Source organism: Phyllopteryx taeniolatus, chromosome 9 (assembly GCF_024500385.1).
Source record: "Phyllopteryx taeniolatus isolate TA_2022b chromosome 9, UOR_Ptae_1.2, whole genome shotgun sequence".
Lineage (NCBI taxonomy): Eukaryota > Metazoa > Chordata > Actinopteri > Syngnathiformes > Syngnathidae > Phyllopteryx > Phyllopteryx taeniolatus.
Genome location: NC_084510.1, coordinates 27,191,327 through 27,203,022, shown reverse-complemented (window position 1 = coordinate 27,203,022; position 11,696 = coordinate 27,191,327). Strand labels below are relative to the sequence as shown.

General features: G+C 45.7%; 1 protein-coding gene across 1 annotated transcript; it reads right to left on the bottom strand.

The window, feature by feature from the left end:
- Window positions 1-4,880: 4,880 nt before the first annotated feature.
- barx1 (BARX homeobox 1) lies at window positions 4,881-7,906 on the bottom strand. The gene is made up of 4 exons (XM_061785750.1): window positions 7,105-7,906; window positions 6,159-6,414; window positions 5,986-6,070; window positions 4,881-5,465 (listed from the first exon to the last, which is right to left on the bottom strand). Exons 1-4 carry the CDS (start codon window positions 7,295-7,297, stop codon window positions 5,313-5,315), a joined length of 687 nt encoding a protein of 228 aa, XP_061641734.1. The 5' UTR covers window positions 7,298-7,906; the 3' UTR covers window positions 4,881-5,312.
- Between the last annotated feature and the right edge of the window lie 3,790 nt (window positions 7,907-11,696).

Here is an 11,696-nt window from a genome sequence, read left to right as displayed (position 1 = left end):
GATTGGGTTGGTAGCCGGAAGACAGACTGCCCACCGCTTTGCAGAACTCCTTCCAGACCTGGGAGGAGAACTGAGGACCACGGTCTGAAACAATGTCCATCGGAATGCCATGAAGTCTGACTACGTGGAGGACTAGGAGGTTAGGGGTTTAAAAAGCAGAGGGCAACTTGGGAAGGGGTACAAAATGGACACCCGTGGAAAAACGATCTATGATGGTGAGGATGATGGTGTTACCTTCAGAGTGGGGTAGGCCAGTGACGAAGTCCAGGGAAATGTGGGACCAGGGGTGCTCAGAATGGGTCAAGGGCACAGCAGGTCAGCTAGGTATTGATGGGAGGCTTTACCTCGGGCACAGACGGAGCAGGCTAGGACGAACTCATGGGTGTCTTTTGCCAGGCTGGGCCACCAGAAGTGTTGTTGCATGTAGTGGATCGTGCGGGTGATACCGGGGTGACAGGTGAGGTTAGTATCATGGACCCACTGAAGATACATTAGATCGTGCCGAGTCTGGTACGAACAGCCGGTCTGGTGATCCAGTCTTGGGATCCGGTTGGATCTCTTGGGCATCCTTCGCGATCTGCTCGGTTTCCCGTGTAGCAGTCCCGACGTAGCAGGAGGTGGGGAGGATGGTTTCATTTTCAGCAGGGCTGGAGGGGGTTGAGTGCATGCGGGCAAGGGCATCAGGCTTGCTGTTGCGGGAACCAAGACAGAAGGAGAGGCTGAAATTTAACCGACTCAAGAAGAGGGCCCAGCGAGCTTTTCGGGGATTGAGATGTTTGGCGGAACGGAGGTAAGCAAGGTCTTTGTGATTGGTCCAAATACATGGAGACGCAGCCCCCTCCAGCCAATGCCTCCACTCCTCCAAACGCCAGATGATCGGCAGCAGCTCTCGGTTGCCAACATCAACATAACTTTGGTGTTCTTTGGGGGAGTGTTGTACAAGTGGTTGGTTCCTCCTGAAGTGGCTCATAATGTAGCAAACTCCCCCGAGCCACATCGGCCAAGGTATACAAGTGGTTGGTTGCTCCTGAAGTCGCCCGTTATGTAGCAGAGTCCCCCGAGCCACATCGGCCAGGGTGTACAAGTGGTTGGTTCCTCCTTAAGTGGCCCGAAATGTAGCAGAGTCCCCGAGCCACATCGGCCAAGGTCTACAAGCGGTTGGTTCCTCCCGAAGTGACCCATAATAGGGACATCTCCCAGTAAGTCCCTGCATGGATCCCAAAATGTGGCAAAGTGCCCCTTCTGGAGCTCTTGAGGTCACCCAGAGGTGTCCGGGGACATCTCCCAGAAAGTCCCTGCATGGATCCCAAAATGCATTAAAGTGTCTTTCCTGGAGCTCCGGATGGATCTCAAAAGGTATCACAGTGTCTTTCCTGGAGCCCCGGATGGATCCCAAAATGTGCCCATTCAGGCGCTCCGGATGGATCCCAAACTGCATTAATGTGTTCTTCCTGGAGCTCCGGATGGATCCCGAAATGTACCAAATGGCCGGAAGCGCTGCCCACCAGCGTAGCAATCTCCCCCGCCTCGGAGCACGCCCAAAAAAGAATGTCTGCAGCGCAACCTAGCGCTTTAGTGTGGCATTGCAACCAATTAGTTCCTCCAAAGTCGCCCTAAATTGAAAGGTAGCCCAAATGAGGTGTCCCCAAGTGGCCCCAAATGTGGTCAATTGGGGTGACTGGCCCCAAAATGGGCTACCCCTTTATACCCAAAAACACCCACTCGACCCCAAAATGTATCCCCAAAATGATATATTTCCTATCTTGCACTATGGAGCACTCAATAATAAATTGAATAAGGTGACAAAGTAGTCACTGATGGTGTAGTGGTACACTCGCCTGACTTTGGTGCAGGCAGCGTGGGTTCAGTTCCCACTCAGTGACGGTGTGAATGTGAGTGCGAATGGTTGTCCGTGTCTATATGTGCCCTGCGACTCACTGACAACCAGTTCAGGGTGTAGTCCGCCTTTCGCCCGAAGTCAGCTGGGATAGGCTCCAGCGTCCCGCAACCCGAACCAGGATAAGCGGTGTTGAAAATGGATGGATGGAATGTGTCAAACTAAGGGCTGTGAATTTAATTATATCAAATCTAGTTTAGTAGTTTGCTTGTGTTATTTATTTATTTCAGTAACCAAAACATAAACAATCACACCACAGCAAAGTGAGCACATCACAGCGCACATTGTTTCATGTCAGTAGAACATAGAGGCCCATCAGTTGTATCACATTATGAAGACAATATTTTGTCACCTATCGTAAAATAATTGTGTGCATTCTGCATTCACACATACGTTATTCATGCATCCATTTTCTGTGCGTGGTGGCACCTCTCTCAGGTACCTCTGGGCGAGAGGCGGGGTACACCCTGAACCGGTCGCGAGCCAATCGCAGGGCACATATAGACAAACAATCATGTACACTCACATTCACACCTCGGGGCAATTTAGAGTCGTCAATTAACCTACCGTGCATGTTTTTGGAAGGTGGGATGAAACCGGAGTACCCAGACGTGCTGTCCTCACGACACGTTGCCTATGTGACGCTAGACAGCCAGCGAACTCATACAGAAAACATCGTACACAAGGCCTTCTTTTCTTGTTTTTATGGAGGTCTGTTGTGCTGATACAAATATCCGGCTGAAAAGATAATAACTGAAACAAACGGAAAAAATATACATTTAACTATACTGTACATTTGTGTAAAATACAAGTAGCTAGCAGTACACATGCATCAAGCAGTTATAATCAGATGGAATCCTCCCGATTTTCAGTATTCAAATAAAAACATTACGGACCTCAAATTAGTGCTTGTCAACATGCTGTACAAATACTGACAAAGACGAAAATGTCCCAAGGCTGAAACGTTTCGAGCCCAAATAGCCTGTTATGAGCTATGTGAGGAGAGCTCACTTTTACCGCGACAACTCGCTTGGCTCGGCTTCGACTGATGAAAGAATACGTCAAAGGTCCTCTACGAGCAGAAAGACGCTCCTATACTGCTGGCAAAACAAACGATCCTCAATGGTAAGATGTCGCACTCTGACAAGCTCACTCCAAACACCTCAACAGTTTACACAATTCAATAAATATATACTACAAAATGAAGATATTTATCAGCAAATATGAATTTACTAATTTTAACCTTATGAAATATGGATGTCTTCACACAAAGCCATGACACACACAAGCACGGGAAGAACATGCAGACTCCACACAGGCGAGGCCGGACTTGAACACGGGTCCTCAGATCTGTGAAGCAGATGTGCTAACCAAATTTAGACAAAACATTTTGGAAAATTCATTAGTTTTAGCTGAAACGAGAGCTTGGTTGTATTTCAATACCCTATGCCTAAGCGTGCCTGACGGAAGACCTCAAGTTTCGTCACGTGTACTATTTCTTTTTAACATTCCTCAAAATTCCACATTTCCAACAATTCCACATTTTTCACCCAAAAATATTCCCAATGAATGATTTTTTTTTTTTTTTTTAAAGTTCCACATCATTCCCATTCCAAATTCAAAATGTTCAGCTCATTCGAATGAACTCGGAAACTATTTTCAACACTCTAAGAATTTCAACATTCCAAAAAGTCCACATTATACAACATACAATTATTCAAGATAAAATTCCACATTATCCCACCATAAAATTCCAAAATAAGACATTGTACAAATTTCCTTCAACATTCTTCGACTGATTCAAACCAAAGTTACAAGTTCGGCTCATTCAATTCAACTGGGGAACTAGTCCCCATTCCCTAAATTTCCAATATTTTCCAAAATCTCAATGAAGTGATATTTCTACTTCACTTGAGTGTTTATTTTTCTATGCATTTTTCTGACGACTTTTACTTCTTCTATATTTTGTTAAAAACATATCTTGAGTTTTTACGCCTTATATAGTATGAAAATACTGTGGGTAGGTGCCTCCTGTTTTCAAACTCCTCGGGTGACGACACGACACAAAAAAGACGAAGACATAGAGAGGCAAATTCAACCGCGGCTCAGCTCTTGGGGGGGGGTTTATCAGATTTTAAAAATACAAATAAAAAATACGTGACGAGCAGACGTGGTGGAACGTGAACCATAGTCGAGAAGATATTCCCCGTCCGTGTCCTCAGAAGACAATTTTGGAGGCTTGAAAAAAGCTCGCTCAATCAGACAAGGAGAAAAAGGAGCTAAGGTGGATTTTGACATTTGGGCGTTTTTTGTCATGTCGCTTTGTTTTGCTCGTGCGAGACATGTCGTCATTTCAGCGCAGTCAAATTGGAGCTGCATACAAAGATGCGTCCCGGTGGTTTTCTTCTTCGTCCTCTCATTTGACGCACGCGATATTCATTGAAAATAACTAACAATGAATTCACAATCGAGCTCAAATGGAAAGTGTTCGGCCCTCATTCCTAGTAAGTCTCACTGAAAAACAAAATTGCATTTGAATGTCCTTAATTTGACCATGTAAAATGAGAAATATGTACATAACGTATATAATTGTATTATTTGCAAGTAGAAGAGGGGGAAATGACGTCGGTTAATCATGTGCAAACGATGTACACACACACACACACACACACACACACACACACATATATATATATATATATATATATATATATATATATATATATATATGGTCAAATGAAGGAAATTTTTTCAGCAGTGACTTAAATTGATGCCGTCCGTAACGCAGTATTTCCTTTTTATGTGTTCCAACGAAAATATAGAATAAGGTAATACGTTGACTTTTTGTTTGATTTGATTTGATTTGATTTTTTTTTTGGGGGGGGGGGGGGGGGGGGGGGGGCGGGGGGGCGGCAGAAAAGGTTAAGGTTTGATTTGGGAATCCACGGCCCACGCGCCATCGCATAACCTTGACAAATACGCACTTGAATGAAAGGAACGCAACCATTTATGCGGATTCCGAAGACGTTGATCAATTGAGCGTGTATCGGACGGTCCCCGCGTGGGTTTGCGACCTCCTCCCCCAAAACGGGCTCCTGACTTCAACGAAACACTCGGAATTGTGAATGCTCGTGCTTCTATTGGTCCAGGGTGGTCCGCGCCCAAGCTATAGGCTTCGCGCAAAAGAAATCGAGGGATTGTATTAGTGAAAATAGATTTAATAAGGATTCATAACATACACAGATGAAATGCACCAAGTAGAAAAGGTCAAAATGCAGCCGCTTCGTCGAGGCTGCGATTTAAAATATCCTTCTTTTTTTTTTTTCTACAGCGCCGCTTGTTCGTTCAGAAAGCTTGCGGCAAAAGTCCAGCGAGCGGAACCGCCGTTCATCCCCGTCGTTGCTCGACGGGTTAGTCAATTAAGGCGCTCCTCCTCCACGCCTCGGGACTGATATTCGGGGGCACAGGGCGATGCCGGCTTGGACAGTTGCTCACCGCTCGGGATCGAGTTCTTCTTCGGACGGCCTTTGGGTTTGGTCGGCGACTCGAGGCCTCCTCCCTGCAGCACCTAACGTCCCAGAAGGAGCAGGAGAAGCGCAGATGCGCGCGCTGGGATTTCACAGTCCGTTTCCACAGAACAATACAGACAGCGTTCAATGTTGACACTTGCGGCCTATTTTCCGATCACTTGCAAATGGGAAACGCAAACATGTTCTCATGCAAATTGACTCGATAATTAGGACTCATCTGTGACCTTCCACTGTTTTGCAAATAGCTTCTTTTTTTTTTTTTTTTTTTTTTTTTGAAATAGTTCAAAAAAACTCTGTGAGCGGGGCTATTGCAAAAAAAAAAAAAAATCACATAACATAAGAAGAAAAAGAGAAAAAGAGAAAAAAAAACCCTGCCGCACGACCGCCCCCAAGCCCTCCTTTGTTAACACTTGAGCCTTTTAGCATTCGACTTATTATTCCGCACATGGTGACTATAAAATTGCTAAGAAAACATCCAAATCAAAGTGAAAAGCGCTTGGTGCGTGCTGACATAACGTCGTTGTTTGTTTTGCTGACGTAATCGTGTGTCGAACTTACCATTTTCTTCCATTTCATCCGTCTGTTCTGATACCACGTTTTGACTTGGAGTTGACTCAGACCCAAAGACTCGGCCAGGTCTATCCTGTAAGGGACGAGTGTCGAGACATTTGCGACTTGTGCGCAACTCCAGAGTCGAGCAAATATTTGGCCGTTCGGATGTGGCCGCTCACCTGTCGGGGGTGGACAAATACTTTTGCTTCTCGAAGCGTTTTTCCAGGCCCATCAACTGCAGTTCGGTGAACACGGTTCGGCTCCTGCGGCCCTTCTTGCTTTTGCCGGTTCCGTCAGACGCCCGCTCCAGTTTGCCCCGCAGGTGAAGGTCGAGCAGGAAGTTTGGCGCTGGCGCGCTCGCAGCCGCCGAAAGCGGCGCGGAGCCGAGCGGGGACAGGGGGAACTTCAGCAGGCTCGTCTGGTCGGCCTTCAGCACTTGCAGGAGACAATGGGGAAACATTCATTTAACTACACCTTAGTTCGTATTGTAGAAGTCATCGCATGGTTTGGGTCTTCTGGACTCCAAACAAACGAAACCGTCCGCCATGTTTTGCGGGTCGCCGAAATGAAATGAATTTCACATCGAATTTCACGCTCCAAATTCCGAACGGAACTCCCGCACGTTATCTGGGATGTCGCGATATACGCGAGTCAGGACGCACAAATGGGTTTTTTTTCCTCCCTCTCTCTGTTGGAATTTTCACAAACGATAGCCCTTTTTTTTCTCTTTAGTTTTCAATTGAAGCCCGTGAAACGTCCCCTTGATATGTAATTCCCACGCGATTCATGCAATACATTTGACGAACTTGTATTTTCCCCTGTTCAATTCCCGTCGCACGGAATGCAATCTATCCCATTCCTTCGATTGATTTGGCTCTTTATCCATTTGATCAAGCCCATGTATGTAAACAGCAACCACGTCAGACATTCACATTGAACTAGGCGCGTTCTACGCGCCACTCGTCGACTTTTCCGAATCCGTTGCGCGTGTCCCGGATTATGTTGGCCGGAAATGCGATTGTCAGGCAACGATTGTGTTTGAAAAAATGGACTCCTTGCGGTTTGCTTTGCGGGACCCGAGCACTCGGACCCCATCGCGTCGCTCATTCCTCCGTTCGTCCTTACCCGTTTGGTGACGGAAGGCTCGCGCGGAGAGGATCGCGTGTACTCCGAATTTGAGGAGCTCTCTCGTCGGCGCCGCAACTTTGCGCCGCGGGTGATCGGTGAGGATCTCTTCAATCATGAAGCTCCGGTAGCGATGCGTCCCGTGAACTTCCGGAGGGCAGTAAAACGCCCCGATTTCCAAGGGATGCTGCATGATCGCTGCGCTCGTCTACGGCTTAGATCGAGCAGCTCTCATATTCCCGCCGCGCTGCCAGCCAACGCATGTTCGGTCGCCGGGAAAGAAGAAACCCAGCCGCACGGTCCTCTTCCCTTTTTCCTCCGCGAGCTTAAGTGCGCGGGCCAGACGCACGCGTCAAATGAAGCGTGCAGTCAGGCGCAAACGCACCCATCCTTCGCGATGATGGGAGGGACCGCGATGCACGGGGCTTTCGTACCGGTGGGGAGTCGATGATGAATTGGCCTGCCATTCGGCCTTTTCGCCTGCCTGGCTCCACCTCTTCGCGCCGTTTGCTTTCGGGACCCTTCCGAACTGCTCCGATTACGCGCTAATAGTAGGCCTATTCATTTGTAATTCAAGCAGAGACAACGTGAAGATGAAGTCCAGTCCAATTCTGATGGGGCTCCGCAGGTGTTCCTTTTTTGTTTCAACGGCAATCAGGAAAATGGACTTCTTCTCTTCTTGTCCTGCCAGCAACAGAATGTACACAAACGCAATCAAAATCGAACTTGCAAGTTGTACCACCCGAAAGCCTCGCAAAACAAAGGCTCGCTACATTTTCACTTCGTATTTATTACTGCAGAGCACTTCACATTATTATTATTATTATTATTATTATTTATTATACGTTTGGGGACCTCATTACGCTTCTCCGTTAAGAAATTCTAGGCCCTATGGCGAGACCATCAAACTATACTCAACCCACAGCTATTAATAATCCTAATAATAATTCATTCAGAACTTCATTTTTCCCATGTCGTCGTGTATTCGTTGAATAGTAGTCTGTAATTATGTTTCGTAAAAAGATAGCGGTGTGTCTTGGAAAATATGTAGGAATTATCCTATTAAAAAACAAACGAAAAAAAAAAAAAAAAAAAAAAAGACGCTTGGCCAAGTCGGCTGGAATTAGACGGTCCCGAAATTCCCAATTGCCCCCCCCCCCCCCCCTGATTATTATTAATTGTGTGTGTGTGTGTATATATATATATATATATATATATATATATATATATATATATATATATATATATATATATATATATATCTGCCCTTCGGTTGGCTGGCGACCGGTTCGGGCTGGGACAGCCTCCAGCACGCCCGCGACCCGCGTGAGGAGAAGCAGTAAAGAAAACGGATGTGTGGATATATTTATGCATCACTTTGTCTTCAACCGACCATGTTAGCCCGGATTATATACCTAATTAAAATATTGAATTACCAGCTATTGAAATGATTGAAGTTTCATTGCATTACTTTAAAATGTTAAGTGCCTCTACTAATTTGTACACACGGTCTAATGTTTAAACAAATAAGTTCAATGACCATGAATTACTGGAGGATTTTTTTCTTTTCGTTTCCCCTCCAGCGATTTCCGAAAGGAGCGGCGATTGAAATGTTCGCTTGAATATTATTCGTCACGTGTGGGCTGCCATTTAATTGTAAAGTGACGAAAGCGGAAAAGGACAGCAACATTTCGTCACATTTGGCTTCAAACCATGTATACAAATGATATATTTGTCGACTTAAAGATATGTTTAATATAGTTTGATACACTATGTTACACTTAGTTTAATCTAAATGTTAAATAACAAATGCAAATATAAATGGTATGGCTAAATGTTTCCTGGGAAATGAGGTCATTAGCTCATATGCAAATTTAAAGCATAACCAGAATTATCAGTATCATTGTGTTTATAGTGTCAAATAAGAAAAACATAAAAACATCTTATTGGAGGAAATGGACCTCGGACACAGATGATCGTGATTATTGCTGCACTTTGGGTTCGTGTACGTACACCGACCGCAACGGACAAACTGCGACCCCCAGTGGTCTTATTGGGAAACAACGTTGGATGGCTCTAATCCACTCTATTCTTGTTTTTGTCAAACCACAAACACGATTGTCACTTTATTTCAGTTGCTTATTTTTACTTCTACTCTAAAAAATATTATGGAAGTCACTTGCACATCTAGTGAGGATAATCTGTTCAGAAAATCGATGGATGATCGGAAGGTTATGGGTTAACTAATAGTGAGAAAAAAGTTTTCAAATGATTTATCTTGGTCTCATTTTTGTATATCACAAAAAAATAATAATGTCCCTTTGAAAAGAGTTATGTAGACTTCATAGATCCACTGTAGCTTGCCTTCAATTCCTCTGTTAATAGTTGTATTATTGACTGTGTGGATTGTGTTAACAGAAATCCATTTTCCATGCCGCTTATCCTCACGCGTGTCACAGGCATGCTGGAGCTTATCCCAGCTAACTCTAGGCAAGAGGCGGGGTACACCCGGAACTGGTCGCGCGCCGACTGCAGGGCACATAGGAAAAACGAACCATTTGCATTCACATTCACACCTACAGACAATTTGGTGTCTTCACTTAACCTACCATGTGTGTTTTGGGGATGTGGGAGGAAACCGGAGTACCCGGAGAAAACCCACGCAGGCACGGGGAGAACATGCAAACGTCACACAGGTGAGGCCGGATTTGAACCCAGGTGCTCAGAACTGTGAGGCAGATGCGCTAACCGGTCCAACACCGCACCGCCTAGAAATGAATATTTAAGTTCAAAATACATTAGTTTTTTAAAATTGTATTTTGGCGATGGGTGCCCTTTTTTGGGTTTGAGCAACTGTCCCCAAAAATGACTTTGAATATTCTCATTCATCCAGGTCATTTCATTCTCAGGGCATTGAATCGATCGCCCCCCCCCCGCCCATGTGCCTGGGCCGAGATATGAGGCTATATGTGTGAGGGCAGTGGAGCGTATATGGGTTCAATAAAAATGTCATTAATTTAGGAGGAAAGAACGAGCTGAAGGCGAAGCCTGCGTCACATTTTAAATTATAAATCGTTATAAATCAAGCTATTTTCTATATAAGAGGGGCACCACGTCGCTTTTTATGTTGATCAAACCTAGGAGAAGCGACAAGAAACCTTTTTATCAGTCTCGCAATCTAAAGGTTGCTACACTTTACCAAACTTTGATAAGAGTTCGAGACTTCCAGAGGATTTTTTCTCTCTGAACCCAAACACACACACAACAATGCAGGTAGTGAATTTTATGGGAAATTTAATGATCTAACATGGGGGGGGGATCTACAGGGAAAGAACACAGAAAAACAAAAATATGCACTAATCTGTACTTTTAGTAGACCGCAATGTTGGACTTACATGTCTTGAACACGTTTGAGGCAGGCGGGTCAAGCTTCCGAATCTTCGGCCGGCCCGGTCCGCTCTGGGAACAGGTGGATTTGGCGGAAAGGAAGAAGAAAAAAGGGGGAAAAAAAGGAGACCAAAAAGTTCCCAAGCAGGACGACAGGAGCCCGGGTGTCTCGGCTCGCAGGATGCTCTGCAGTCGGGGATGTGTCCCTTCTCACCTCGTGGTGAGGTGGGCGTCCTTCGTTGGCCAGTCGTCGACAAGTTGGCCGAGTGAGGCAAAAAGCTTCCCAGAGAGCCTTTTTACGGCCGGAGCGAGCCAGAAGGTGGTGGTTTACCCCCTCCCGCCTTCCTTTACCACCTTCCGAACTAAAAGGTGAGCTGGACCGCCTCTGAGTGTTAATTTCCTATTTTGGTATTATTTTGCGCTTTAAAACCATCCATCCGTTTTCAACACCGCTTATCCTGGTTAGGGTCGCAGGGTGCTGGAGCCTATCCCAGCTGACTTCGGGCCAAAGGGGGACTACACCCTGAACTGGTCGCCAGTCAGTCGCAGGGCACATATAGACACGGACAACCATTCGCACTTACATTCACACCGTCACTGAGTGGGAATTGATCCCACGCTGCCCACACCAAAGTCAGGAGAGTGCACCACTACACCATCAGTGACTGGTTTAAAACCAGTGGAATAAAATATTAATAATTGAATTTAAGATAACGAGACCATTTTCCCGCTTTGCATTGCCCCACGCTCATCCTCTTTCATACCTGTAATGAATGTTTCAAATGTTATGTGGTTGTTGGGAACACGACTATTTTCAATTTGGCATTTGTGTGGTGTGGAGTGAAACATTTCATCTGCTTCAGTTGGCAACAAATTCGACATTAGACATTCAAGTTTGCAGCAATACAGTCACTAGTGGCGTTCATGTAAAGTTCTTAAAATATTAACTCCCAGCCAAGTCCGGTACAGACTATGTTTCCGGAACCCGTGTCTGTAGTGCCGTTCCGTCGCCTGTGGGTGTCGCTGTTGCCTGTTCAAACTCCCAAGTGGCGTGGTACCCAACAGAGTAGAGGCGCCTTTGTTGGTGAAATCCTCCGGGCTGGCTGGCGGGGGCTAAGTTAATTAACTTAGCATCCTGGGGCGAACTTGGTATCTTTGGTCTCCGCTTTGAAGCTCCTGGTGCTCGTAATTCACTTAGTGTCGGC

Bases quoted from the DNA above. Each gene is read 5' to 3' on its own strand.
- barx1 (XM_061785750.1), bottom strand. From the start codon at position 7,297: ATGCAGCATCCCTTGGAAATCGGGGCGTTTTACTGCCCTCCGGAAGTT. The intron at 6,071-6,158 runs GTGAGCGGCCAC...CGTCCCTTACAG, and splicing joins TATTTGTCCACCCCCGACAG to GATAGACCTGGCCGAGTCTT. The intron at 5,466-5,985 runs GTAAGTTCGACA...CTGGGACGTTAG, and splicing joins GGATGAAATGGAAGAAAATG to GTGCTGCAGGGAGGAGGCCT.